Raw genomic sequence first — 13,619 nt, 5'->3', positions numbered from 1 at the left:
GCATAGACCAGTGGCTACAGCTCCAATTCGACCCCTAGCCTGGGAACCTCTGTATGCTGCAGGTGTGGCCCTAAAAAGACAAATAAACAGTATTGGGAAATCTGGACATCCATATGCAAAAGAATGAAACTGGACCCCTATCTTATACCACAGACAAAAATCAACTAATTAAAGGCTGAAATGTAAGGCTTGAAACCGTAAAACTCCTAGAAGAAAACACAGGAGGTAATCTCCTAGACATCAGTCTTGGCAATGATTTTTTGGATCAAAAGCAAAGGCGGCAAAAGCAAAAATCAACAAGCGAGTCTACATTAAACTAAAAAGCTTATGCACAGCCAAAGAAGCTATCAGCAAAACGGAAAAGCAACCCCCAGACTCGGAGAAAATATTTGCAAATCATCTATCTGATAAGGGGCTAAATACCCAAGATTTATAAAGAACTCATACAACTCAGTCACAACACAATTTTCTTAAAGAAAAGGGCAAGGATCTGAACAGACCTCTTTCTAAAGGAGACATGCGGATGGCCAACAGGCACAGGAAGAGTTGCTCAACATCCCTAACCACAGTAAGATAATACCTCATCCATGTGAGAATGTCTTCAAAAAGACAAGAAATAGAAAATGTAGGCAAAGATATAAAGGGAACCCTTATGCATTGTCAGTGGGAATATAAGTTGGTGCAGCCACTTGGAAAATAGTATGGAGTTTCCTCCAAAAGTTAAAAATGGAACTACCGTATGATCCAGCAATGCCACTTCCAGGTATGTATCCAAAGAAAATGAAGTCACTATCTTCATTTTTGTGCCCACATGTTCACCGAAGTATTATTTACAATAGGGGAGTTATGAAAACAACCTAAGTGCCCATTGATGAACACCGAAAATATTACACACACACACACACACACACACACACACACACACACACACACACACACACACACACAGGAATATTATGCAGCCATATAAAAGAAGGCAGTCTTGCCACATGCAACAACATGGATGGAACTTGAGTGCATTATGCTGCATGCAATAGGTCAGACAGAAAAAGACAAACATTGTGTGATCTCACCTATATGTGGAATTTAAAAACAGAACCAAACCAAAGCCAAACAAAATAAAACTGAACCCATAGAGATTGGTGGTTGCCAGAAGCAGAGGTGAGAGGGTGGCTGAGATGGGTAAAGGCAGTCAAAAGCTATCTTCCAGTTATAAGTAAGTCCTGGGGGTGTAATGTATAGGATACCCAAAAATAGTGTTTTATCAACCACCTCTATGTGCTTGAAGCAGGAGGAGGGCCTCCCCTGAGAGTTCTGTCAGCCAGTTTAACCAGAAGTGTCATGGCCTTTTTTTCTTTGCTCGTGTTTCAGATAAACCTTGATCCTGGATACTAGTTGGATTCTTTACCACTGTGCCACAACGGGAACTCCAAACTTTGATCCTAACAGATGAAATTTGGAGGGTTATTTGGTCGGCCTCTCTGGTAACGGTGTCCACTCGTGTGAGGGGTGGGTGTGTGTGGGGACGTGGGTGCACCTGGGCTGAGGAGAGCAGGTAAAGGGACCCAGGTGAAGGGAGTCTGGACGTGGAGGAAAAAGAGTCTGAGGAAGGAGTCCCAAAGGAAGACGGGGCTGGTCTCCCCAGACTACAGGTGTCAGGCTACCAAGGAGTCACCAGAGGCCAGCAGACCAGGTAGGGTCCTGCCAGCTGGTGCTCAAACTGGGCTCAGTGGATGATCATACATCGGACAAGAGAGAGAAAGGCCAGAAACGTAAACATAGGAGGTCAAGTCAGAAGACCACGGCGAGACAGCTGTGCTTCCAGAGACCCAGAGATGTCATTTCCTTCCATCCGTCCATCTATCCATCCCTCCATCCATCTTCCCACCCACCTGCACAGAGGTAATCCCAGCCTGCGGAGGAAGGGAGCTCATCAATCCCTGGCCGAGACCCAAGGGCAGCTCCAAGGCCAGGGAGGGGAAGTGACCAAGCAGAGTCAGGCAAGCTCTGGCCTAGAAGCCAAGAGCCTGGTTCTCTTAGCCCTGCCACTGACCAGCTATGGTCGTGTGGCTTGACCATTCTGGATCTCAGTCTCCTCACCTGTCAAATGGGGACAGTTGGACCAGAGGATGGTGGGGGCTTTCCTGTTCTGACATTCCATGGCTGACCCTTTAGCCCCTGATGTCACAATATCGAGTCGGATCGTGATTGGCCCCTAGCCTCACCCGGCTCTGCTGTTCTCTTGGTCATGGGCACAAGATGGACTTGCCCTGGACCTTCCCTACTTGTGCTCTTCTGTTATGGGCAGCTCTTGCCATGGCTCAGGGCCAAGGTGGGGTCGGGACCCGAAGGAGCATGGGACCAGGCCAGGGGACCAGGCCGGGGCAGGCCCCTGCCAGGACAGCACGATGCCCATCTCCTTCTCCACAGATGAGCTCTACAGCGAGACCGTGGCAAAGGCCTTCCTGCAGTTTTACGAGCGTACAGCCCAGGTTGTGTGGAACCAGTTCATGGAGGCGACCTGGAACTATGTCACCAACATCACCAATAAAAATCGAGAGGAGATGGTGTGGGACCACTTCCACCCTGGCCCCTTCTCCCCTCGCTCTTCTCAGTGTCCCAGGGGGGCTGGGGGAAGCACACCTCCTTCCCCCTGTCCAGAGCAGAAGGAAGGAGGGACGCCCCAAAGCACATGTCAAAGCAGGCTGCAAGCTCCAGGCCTCCCGGGAGCCCTCTGGGCAAGAAGCCCTTGCTTCTTCACCTCATAAATTTCATCTCCTTGCTTTTAGGGACCAGCCTTGCCCTTTCTCCCTCTCAGCAAATTTTCAAGGGTTTAAAATAACCCTAAAAGTGGGCTTCGGTAGGAGGTGGGGGCTGTGGCCCTGGAGTTACCCCTCCCCCAACCTCCCACGACAAGCACAGTGACCCTCCTTCCAGCTGCGCAAGGACGTGGAGCGGTCCCAGCACACGCTGTACTTTGGCACCCGGGCCCGCCTGTTTAAGATCGACGACTTCCAGGACCCGGACGTGAAGCGCATGCTGAGTAAGCTGCAGAACCTATACAAGGCGGCCCTGCCCGAGGACGAGCTCCGGGAGGTGATGGCCAGAGCCCCCAGGTCTCCGGGCACATGCTCCCCACCCCGGGGGTGGGTGGGCTCCCTGGTGGGAAGCCAGAGTGTCTGGGGCAGGAGGGGCGGCGGGGAGAGCAGCAGAGGCTGCAGGGGAAGATGCCTTGGCCGGGCCGCCTCTCCCGGCTGGGAGTGGGACCGTGGCACGGGCCTGCCCTGGGTGACACCTGCCCCCAGTACAACCAGATTCTGGCCTACATGGAGACCACGTACAGCATGGCCCAGGTGTGCCTGAACGAGGGGCCCTGCCTGCCCCTGGAACCTGGTGAGCACCCAAGCCCACCACCCCTGCCCAACCCTGGAAGCACCAACCCCCTCCAGGAGCCTCCCAACTCCCACTTCCTCAGACCCCAACCGCACTCCCTGGCAGGGGGGCAGGGGGGTGAGGGCGGAAGGCCGGCAGGAGCCAGGTCCTACCTTGGCCCTTTTTCTGGGCTCAGACCTCGAGGAAGTCATGGCCACCTCCCGGGACCAGAAGGAGCTGCTGTGGGCCTGGCAGGGCTGGCGGGATGCTGTGGGGCGCCAGCTCCGCATGACCTTCGAGCGCTACGTTCAGCTCAGCAACAAGGCTGCGGAGCTCAATGGTGAGGCCCCCCATCCTCAACCCCGGCCCCGCCCCACCAGGCCTGGGAGGGCGAAGCGGTCTCTGCAGAGGGGAGGGCGGCGTAGGGCCTGGAGACCAGAACCCGAGCCCTGCACCGGGAGCGCAAAGGGGGCGCTGTGTTGTTTTGTCCCACCAACTGTAATCCAGCCCCTATTATGTGCCCCTGCTGGGGAGGTTCTGAGGACGCAGAGGTGAAAAGACAGAGAAGGGGCCCCCTTCCCAGGGCTCTGTGCTTGGGAGCCAGACGCACAGCTCCAGTTGGCACCCAGGATGAGTGCGGAGAGAGGCTGCAGAGAGAGAACAGGGGGACCTGCTTCACACTGGTGGTCGGGAGGCCCCTCGGACGTGAATCCAAGGCCTGAAACATGGACCAAGCCGGGCAGCAGGAAGCACGTCCCAGGCTCCACCATGGGGGAGCCGGTGTTGGGCAGCACCCGAAGGGTGGCCCAGGGGCCTGGGGGTGGGGCCTGAGGGGTGAGCAGAACTGCCTTCCTGGGTCCTACCCGGCCCGGCAGAGGCAGGCACGTGCCGCAGAGCGTGCTTTGCTGGGTGCTCTCCCACCCGGTCTCATCCGGAAGGACAGTGGCCTTGGGAGGTGTTTTTCCTGCTGGGCAAGCGGCTGAGCCCCCTCTCCTGTCCTAGGTTATGAAGACATGGGGGCCATGTGGCGATCCGCGTACGAGTCCGACACGCTGGAGCAGGACGTGGAGCAGCTTTACGAGGAGCTGCAGCCGCTCTACCTGAACCTGCACGCCTACGTGCGCCGGGGGCTCTACCGCTTCTACGGGCCCCAGCTCATCGACCCAAGGGGGCCCATCCCTGCCCACATCCTGGGTAAACCCCCTGTGGCCAGACGCAGAGGTGGGACGGCCAGAGCGGGCTTCCAAGCAGGCCATCGGGCAGGGGCGAGACGGTCTCCTGCCTCCTCTCAGCCCGCCCACTCCCCTTCCAGGGAACATGTGGGCCCAGTCCTGGGTCAGCATCCTAGACCTGGTCCTGCCCTTCCCAGAGAAGCCCCCCGAGGACATCACGAAGATCATGAAAGGCCAGGTCAGCGCCTGGCCTCTGTCTGCCCCTGCCCGCTCCGCAGCCCTGGCTGGGGCCCCTCACGCTCCCTCTTCCACATAGCACTGGAAGCCGGAGAAAATGTTCCAAGAGGCTGAAAAGTTCTTCACCTCCCTGGGGCTGCTTTCCACCCCTCCTGAGTTCTGGAAAAACTCCATGATGGAAAGGCCAACAGACGGGCGGGAGGTGGAGTGCCACGCATCGGCCTGGGACTTCTACAACGGCGAGGACTTCAGGTGCTCCCCCCGCCACGAGCGTCTCCCATTTCCTCTGCCCCTCCCGCTCTCCACCTGTCTGCGTGTCTCAGGAGGGCGGGTGTGAGCTGGCATCGTGGGCAAAGTGGGTGCGAGAGCCGGGGGCTTGGCCACTGCTGGGATGTGGAGCCTGGAGTAAGAGCTCAGGGCCCTGCTGGTCTCCAGCCCAACCACCCCAGCCCTTCATAGAGTCTGAGTGGAGAAATCTCTTCTCCCAGGGCATCCCCATGCTCCTTGACCCCTGCCCTTTAACCCTAGGATAAAGAAGTGCACCGAGGTGACCATAGAAGACCTGCTCTCCATCTTCCACCAGATGGGCCATATCCAGTACTTCCTGCAGTATAAGAACCTCTCTGTGATCTTCCGCGCAGGCGCCAACCCAGCCTTTGAAGAGGCCGTGGGGTCGGTGATCACCCTCTCGGCCTCGTCCCACAAGCACCTGCTCAACAGAGGCCTGCTCAGCCACCAGCACCAGGACGAAGGTGCCGGGGACCAAGAGGACGCTAGGAGGGCAGCCCGGGCCTGGGGCTGCAGCTGGGGCTCTCCGGGCAGGGCGGAAGGGAGGGGACCCGGCAGCCGCCTCCTGACGGGCCCACCTTGCCCAGAGGAGGAGGTCAATTTCCTGATGAGCATGGCCCTGGAGAAGATCGCCTTCATCCCCTTCGCTTACCTCGTGGACCGGTTTCGCTGGAAGGTCTTTGACGGCACCATCCGGAAGGCCGTCTACAACCAGGAGTGGTGGAACCTCAGGTGATGGGGGCCCGCTGTCCACTCCCGGCCCCGGTGCGGGCAGGGCTTTGGGGCAGCCTCAAGGGTACCGCCCGCAGCCAAAGAGCGCTGCTGCCTCTCCTCTGAGGGCAGAGTTGGGCGTGTGGTGCTGCTGACCCGAGGTCGTGGGGAAATCCTGGGGTGACGCTGGCTGTTTGTTGTCACCAGACAAAAACGTTGCAGCCTAAGTGGATAGGGCGGGAGCGTGCAGTCACACGGGAGCACGTGAATAGGGTACCAGCGCTGAACAGGCCTCTTCGCCTCTCGGGCATCCTGGTGGGGAGCGCCCGTTCCCTGGGAGCCCAGGAAGCTCTCTCGGGGGCAAGTGTTCTGCCTATTTATAGACTGTGTCATGCTGGTGCTTTTACCCCCATTTCACCTCCAACATTTTACAACCAGACTCAGTGACAATCAGTAACGTTCCCACAGCCCCAGCTCAGAGGGGCAACAACTGGACCTGAACTTGAAAGTGACTGGGATCTGCCCGTGACTGTTTTGTCTCTTGCTACCAATTCCCTGACCTCTAAAGCTCGGTTGTCCTCACTGTAGAGTGGGCGCGATAGTCACCACCACAGGGGTGTTACTCTCTTCTCTTCTTGGCACTTCTCACTAAATGAAACGACCTTGGTGGTTGGTCCACACCTGTCCCCCGTTATTAGGCTGCAAGCAGGGACCTTGCCTAGCTCGTCCCCTTCTGTGTCCCTAGAACAAGGACAGTGTGGAGTGAGTCTGTGTGAAGAGCTCCGCACGGCTCCTGCAGAGAGGAAGTGCCCAGTCTGTGTTAACTACCATCACTATTTAATTCTGGTTCCCAATCCCACGTGTTTTCAACTCATTTATTTAATCAATAAAAATACATTAAGTGTCCTCAGCACGCCAAGTTGTTTTGATAGCTGTGCAAATGCTTCGAAAGGCAAAGGCTCTGGGAACCCAACCAAGTGGCACTATCAAGCCCCCACTTTACCCCGCCAGGCTGAAGTACCAGGGCCTGTGCCCCCCTGTCCCTCGGACAGAGGATGACTTTGATCCAGGCGCCAAGTTCCACATCTCTGCCAGCATGCCCTACATACGGTAAAGGCCCGGGCCCTGCCCGCACAACCAGCTCTGGGAGTTGAGGGCTGGGGGCATGGGAACCAGGCTGAGGATTTCCAGGAAGGCCCTAGTTCGGAATGTCCCGCCGCTTCCCCACCCACCTCCTCATGTTGGGTGGCACAACCTTCAGAGGGCCATGCCCTGAATCCTGTGTCTGGGCTTTTGCCTCAGCTTCTGTGAGGAGGGCAGAGCTGACGGGAAAGCATCTCTGCTGGCCTGGAGAAGGGGGCAGGAGAGAGGGAGGCCCGCGCTGGCTCTGAAGGCTAATGAGGAGGCCCTGGTGGTGTTCCGGGGCCAGCCCGAGGCGGATCTACCCAGGCTGGGACTGCTGACCAGGCCCCCCACCCCCGACGCCCCCTCCCCAGCCTGCCCTCGTGTTCCTCTCCCCAGGTACTTCCTCAGCCTCATGCTCCAGTTCCAGATCCACGAGGCACTCTGCAAGGCCTCGGGCCACGTGGGACCCCTGCACCGCTGTGACATCTATAACTCGAAGAAGGCTGGGAAGCTCCTGGCGTGAGTGCCCTCCTCCCTCACCTTTCTCAGCTCCCCTTCCCCACGGTGTGGAAGCCTGCCCGGCCCCTCTTCTCGCCTGGCCACCCTAGCCCCCACCCTGAGCAGTGTCTGTTGTAGTGGAAGTTCTTCCTTCTGTCAGACTGCAGTCTCTCCTACGTTAATCAAGGCTCGGTTCCTCTTGTGTAGTCAGGAGGACTGCACTCACATGCACACACACTCACTCACTCTCTCACATACGACAAGAAATCCATCTGTCCCAGATGAGAGCCCAGTGTTGCAGGCCTGCCCCGGCCTTCGTCTTCCATCTGAATCCCCTTATTCTTTCCTTGCAAAGGTGTTTTCCTTGCCTCCCAGCAGCGTTTGATGCACCGTTGGGTGCACTCTGCTTTTCTCATCTCTTCTGGGAGATGCCTGGATCCGGTTCCCGGGCTGACCCAGCTGCTTTCGCACCAACTTCTTGGGATGCTCTGATCAGCTTGCGGTCTACTTTGATCCCCTAAAAAGACCCGCAGTCTTTTTTCCTGCCCTTGGTATCTGGCCATCCTTTCCATCCCTGCCTCTGTGCAGCTGGTTTCTTGTCCCAAAGCAAACCTGGAGTGGGGCGGGAGGCTGACCCAATGGTGGGAAGCACTTACTGCTACTGGCTGGGCTCTCTAGCAAGTGCTCCTAACTTGGTAAAATGGATATGATTATCCACATTTCATAAATGATGACGCTGAAGCTGAGGGGTAATGCGATTGCCTGTCACTTACCTAGCAAGTGGCAAAGCCATGCTTTGAGCCCCAAACTGACTCCAGAACACAATATGTTTTACCCTCCTGCTTCCAGCAGTCAAAGGATGCTGGTCCGGTGAGGTTAGGCCCAGGTCCACTGGCCCCAAGATCAGCGCTAACCACTGAGACGTGGAGTCCACCCACTGACATGGCCTTGCCCCCACTGAGTTTCAGCTGATTTCAATAGGTTCATTTCCCTAATTGCTCAAGGTCATGTTGAGTTTTATTTCAAGTTCCCAGAAGATGAACAAAGCCACTATTTAGTATCCTAATAATTATCCACAACAATTTAGTATCCTTTGCAAATGTAATACGCGTATCTGTGATTCCACCATGCAGTTTGTCAGTAGCCACGGGGCCAGAGGGAGTTGCAGGACTGATCCCTGCCTTTGTTCCCAGGAGAGCTGCACCTTGCATGCCTTCTTGTCACCCTAGTCTATTTGCTTTTCCATCTTTCCACACGATAGGGATTTATTCTAGTCGACTGCCCAGGTTTGAGCTTCTCTGAATCTGTGGAACATAAGGGGCCTCTCTGCTCCCTGCCTTCATGTCTCCGGTTGCCCCTTAGTTATTCATTCAGCAAACATTTACTTGAGCACCTGCTGACCAGCATGCCCTGCATCCAGCAGGGGGCAATGGGCCAATAAGTTAAATCAATAACCATAATCCAAGAAAGGAGCTGCTCTTTGCACCTGCAAAGAGCGTGAGGGGGTCAGGCCAGGGGACCTGAGAACCTGACCTTGTCCATGGAGTCCACCTTGGAGAGGAGGGTTCTAGGCAGTGCCCAGCTACCACTTTTGCAAGTCTCATGTGCTGCCCACGTCAAACCTCTCATCCCGACCAGCGTAAAGGACTGTTTCTAAGTAGGCAGATTCTCAGTGGTTGAAACTTTTCCCTACCAGGAACTTCCTTTTTCTCAGGATCTGGCATCTGATTAAAATCCTCTTTCCTGAAGTTAGTTACAGGGTCTTGTTTTTGGTTTGTTTGTTTATTTTTTCCTCTCTATGTTGATAGCTTTTCTCCTCCATTTCACTGGGATCCTAACTCCATTTTCCCCCAGCAGTTCCTGCCAAGGCTCCACTGACCTTTAGTTTCTCCACCTCATTCTTTCCCAGTTGTTTATTAAGCAATGAGTATAAGTCTTTGCAAGCCGAAAGCCCTCTTTAGACTGCCGTTCTGTGACCTAAATCCTCACCACAATGAAATGCAGTTATTAATGGGGGCCCGTTGTTCTGATGATGAAACTGAGGCTAAGAGAGGTTAAGGTGATTGTCTGTGATTGTGAGGCCCATAATTGGCACTGCTGGGTCTTGAACTCCACACTCTGACTTCTGGGCCTCTCAGCCCTCCCTCTCTCCTGGTTAGATCAGCAGGACAGAAGCATCAGCACACGCCTCCTGCTGTCTCTGTGGAGTCGGGCGGGGGGGGGGGCACTGGGGTGGAGGAGCCCAGAGCCCTGGCTGCGGTGCTTCGTACCGTGAGTGCCCAGGCCAAGCCTAAGGCTGAACCCCCTCCCGCCAGGCACTGGGTGTGCCTTGAGACAGAGCTGACATTTCTGCAGCTCTGCAGGCAGTGCACAGAACACATCCCACGCTTATTATCTCTCTAATCCTCCCAAACACTCCCTGTGAGACCAGAAGGGACTAAAGAGCCGCCTCGCTCTACTGACACTGAGCCCCTCCTGGGAAACGGTGTCTCAAGACTTCCAGCCTATGTGAATCCAGGAGAATAATCATCCTGACGGTGATGGCGATGGTGTTAATGAGCAAACATTTATCGCCTGCCCAGTGTGCTCCCAGACTTGGGTTATTTAGTCAACACCAAAACCCTAGGAGACAGGTACTATTCTTTTCTCTGTTTTATGGATATGGAGATTGAGGTTCGGAAAGGTTAAGTACCTGCCCAAGTTCCCACAGCTGAGTAGTAGAGTCAGGATTCAAAGACATGTTGGTGTTATTTCAAAACTTGTGATTTTTTTCCGCTGTGCTGAGCACTGTTGGAAGAGTCTGGCTAGCAGAGCCCTGAAGGCGGGGTTGGACATACGGAGGGGTCCCAGCAGCATCAGCTGATGCCCCCACACAGCCTCATGGCTGTACCCCCTTCCTCAGGGATGTCCTAAAGCTGGGCTCCAGCAAGCCCTGGCCAGAGGTCCTGCAGAAGATAACCGGGGAGACCAAGGTGTCTACAAAGGCCCTCATGACCTACTTCAAGCCCCTGCTGAACTGGCTGGTCACTGAGAATGTCCGGCATGGGGAGATCCTGGGCTGGCCAGACTTCAGCTGTTCCTTGGAACAATCCTTTGGTAATCTGACCCTAATCCCACCTCTGTTCCAGCCCCAAACCCTACCCTCACCTGCCCTGGGCCAGTCCCTATGCCAACCCCACCTGAACGCCTAGCCCATCTATGACCCAGCTTGCTGCTGTGTGACCTTGTCTTCACCTGATGCAGCCTCAGCTCATGCCCCAGTCACTGGCTCAGTTGCTTCCTTGCCCACGAGCCAGCTAGACTGGTAGGCTGGCATCTGGGTGCAGGATGGGCATCTTGCCTCCTGATGCTTGCATGAAGCCACTGCTGGGAGCATGGGGTATATAGTCCAATCTGGACCACCTCCTCCACCTCCTCTTCCTTCTGCCCCTCTTTCTCACCCTCCTCCCGGGGCAAGGTCCTAACCTTTGGCTTGGAAGTTAGGTGCCAGAGGCTGAGGAGAAGGCCAGTGGCAGTCAGATCATCTCTGGCCACCACAAGGTACCCTCCCCAGTGCCACCAGTTCTGCAAGACTCCTGTGTCTTCCACAGACAAAGAAACAGACAGGGCAGCATTCCTGGGTCTGGAGCTGAACCCTGACCAGGCCAAATCCGGGCAGTGGGTGTTGCTGGCCCTGAGCTTTGTCATGTTACTCATGGTCCTGCTGCTGGCCTACAAAGTGTACACCCTGGAAAAAAAGTCACTGGCCCAAGATACCAGCGCACAGGACACCAGTGTACAGGACACCAGTACACGGGACAACAGTGTACACGTGCCACCACCCAAAGCCTACTTCCTGGGCACAGCCATGGAGCCCCACCAAGTTGTCAGAAGACAGTGGATGCTGCTGGGCCTCTGTCTCATCCTGATGCTGTGCTCAGTTGGCCTGATCATTCGGATTTTCACGCAGCACAGCTGGAAGCCTCCGTGGATGAGAGATGAATGGTGGAGCTGGGACTAAGACACTGCGTGACTGGTGAGGCTGGGGGGTGGGGGGCAGGAGGAGGGTGGCCAAGCCAGAGCGGGCTGGGGGTCTGGGGAGAGGATGGACCACTTGCATGTGTAGGGCCCAGCTATAATTGGTGCAGCCTTGGCAGATCTGAGTACATGGAGAGTTGTCATTGTGTGTTTGTGAACCCGTGTATGTGAGGCCATGTGCACGGTGCCTGTGTGACTGGGTGTATGTCCAGGCTAACTGCCTTCCCCTAGGGGCTCAGGAACCAAGTTTTTAGTGACTCAGGGGCTGTGTCCCTCCAGACTAGCTCCCTGCCCCAGTTCATGCCCAGGACTGCTTCTTCACGCAGTCATACCTTCTTCAGGAGCTCAACTGTGGTGCCGAACAGGGGCTGCAGTGCCCAGTGAGTGTCTGCTCTGGTTAGAAACAGGTCCCTGCCTCAGTGCCCTTATGAAATGTATTCAGGAAGAGTTGGACGTTCCTGTACAAATCCTCAGTGCCCAGGTCATGAGCGCTGTGCCCTGTATATGGCCTGCACACCTTTCTGCTGATCTTCTGGCCTATCCTGCATTGGGCTGGATAACCCAGCCCCCAAACGCTTCTTGTCAGCTGCCTGAAACACAAGTAGCCTTACCAACTGCCCCATGGCCCTCCCTGCCCCAGTCCAGGCCCTCCCAAATGGAGACAGTGGGTAGCTGGGCACCCAGCCAGGCTTGATTAATGATTGACTTCTTGAATATTTAAACAAAGCTCATCTCCAGCCACTCCGCTCCAGAGACGGCCTTGTTCAACACACACACCTGCTGCCCAGTCTGTTGCCCTGGGGACTGAGCTCAGGGCAAACAGCACCTTTCCAGGCTCTGTGGAGGAAGGGGAGACAGGGAGGGAGAGCTTTGGGGAATGAGTGCTTGAGGGACAAACCTGGGAAGAGAGAGGGTGGGCCTCCTCTCCTGCTCCTTCTACCTCTTTCTTTGGGGGTCTGCCACACCCAATATATGGGAATTTACTGAGTTGGAGGAGGCCCCAGAGGCACCTGGGGAGGCTGAGAATCAGTGACTGTCACAGGTTAGTTGAGCCTTGAAAGGAAGTAGCATTACAGCCAGTAACCACAGAGAGGAGGCACCAGGGCTACAGTCGAGTTAGCGGGAAGGGGGCCAAAAGATGGGACTGGCTCTCTCTGGTTTAAGGATCCGGGCCCGGAATTCAGGGCTGAGATCTCCATGGGCCCTACTTCTGTCCACATTTTAAGAGGTCTTCTTGAGTTCTGGCTGGGCCCTAGCACTTTTTGTTCTGACTGCAGGCTCCACAGCGTTCTCATTTGACGCGTCTCTGTCACTGCACTTACTTTGCTGGGCTATAATGTCCTCATTACTAGCTGTCAGCTCTGTAAACGCAGGATACCACGTAACCCTTGTGGCCAGCACAGCCCGTGTCACATAGTAGGGACTTGGAAAATGTTTGAATGAGTAAGTGAATGAATGAGTGTCCCACTGCCCAAACCACTCCTCAGAGCTCAGCACCCCATGCACTGAGCCCATGAGAAACAGCCCCACCTTTCCTCCACAGCCAGCCTGCCCCCCTCACACTCAGGGACAGCCAGGACAACTCTGCCCCCCAGGAGGCCACACTTGCTGCCCTCCCATCCCCCAGCCACAGTGGCCAATGAGGCCTCCATCAGGCATTGTGGCTCTGCGTGGCAAAGGCACATCCAGCCCAGGACTCCAAGCCTCTCACCTGGACTCCAGCAAAAACCTCTCTGAGCCTCCTTGTCCAACCTCCCTCCCCCACCCGCCACTGTAGTTCCTTTCACTGGAATGTTTCTTTCATGTCTAACTGCTTAAGAACGTGGTTGTCCATCAATTAAATCTAGATGTTCAAAATGGCATCGGAGGATCTTTATCGATTCCCCTTTTCTCCCACCTCACCCTTCCCAACCCTCAGCTCAGCCCCCTGCACTGATTCTGCCATCGGCCTTTGCCTCAGATGCCTGTCCCATTTGAATGCTTGCCCTCCAAGGCCTGGCTCAAAACTGGCCATCGGACCCTCTGCAAAGCTCCAAGCCCACCAATATGCTTAGTAAACAGTGGCCTCCTTTTCTCCCTCCTCTCCAAGAAGCCTCTTTCAATAAACCCATCCCCATCCCCATCTGCTTCTTCTAGTGTATTCATTTTCAATCAGTACTCAGACACTTTTATCAGTGGTCACTTGCTAATAGGCGGTTT

At 55.5% G+C, this 13,619-nt stretch overlaps 1 protein-coding gene across 5 annotated transcripts; it reads left to right on the top strand.

Moving 5' to 3' along the window:
* The first annotated feature begins 2,174 nt into the window (after positions 1 to 2,174).
* LOC100515049 (angiotensin-converting enzyme-like protein Ace3) lies at positions 2,175 to 13,542 on the top strand. Of its 5 annotated transcripts, XM_084984145.1 has the most exons (15): positions 2,175 to 2,332; positions 2,431 to 2,567; positions 2,938 to 3,096; positions 3,306 to 3,393; positions 3,569 to 3,712; positions 4,375 to 4,566; positions 4,685 to 4,782; positions 4,861 to 5,033; positions 5,310 to 5,533; positions 5,657 to 5,801; positions 6,792 to 6,890; positions 7,302 to 7,424; positions 10,306 to 10,499; positions 10,994 to 11,418; positions 12,964 to 13,542. In XM_084984145.1, exons 1-14 carry the CDS (start codon positions 2,260 to 2,262, stop codon positions 11,401 to 11,403), a joined length of 2,259 nt encoding a protein of 752 aa, XP_084840271.1. In that variant the 5' UTR covers positions 2,175 to 2,259; the 3' UTR covers positions 11,404 to 11,418; positions 12,964 to 13,542. The 5 variants fall into 5 exon arrangements, with proteins under 5 accessions (XP_084840271.1, XP_084840270.1, XP_084840274.1 ...); XM_084984144.1 differs by having other exon boundaries at positions 5,310 to 5,801; XM_084984148.1 differs by lacking the exons at positions 2,175 to 2,332; positions 2,431 to 2,567 and having other exon boundaries at positions 2,997 to 3,116.
* The last annotated feature ends 77 nt before the right edge of the window (positions 13,543 to 13,619 follow it).

Source organism: Sus scrofa, chromosome 12, assembly GCF_054392235.1.
Source record: "Sus scrofa isolate SSC_HxYL_T2T_F1_AM1 chromosome 12, Sscrofa_HxYL_maternal_Yorkshire_Landrace_v2.0, whole genome shotgun sequence".
In the NCBI taxonomy this organism is placed as follows: Eukaryota; Metazoa; Chordata; class Mammalia; order Artiodactyla; family Suidae; genus Sus; species Sus scrofa.
This window is presented reverse-complemented; position numbering and strand designations above follow the sequence as displayed.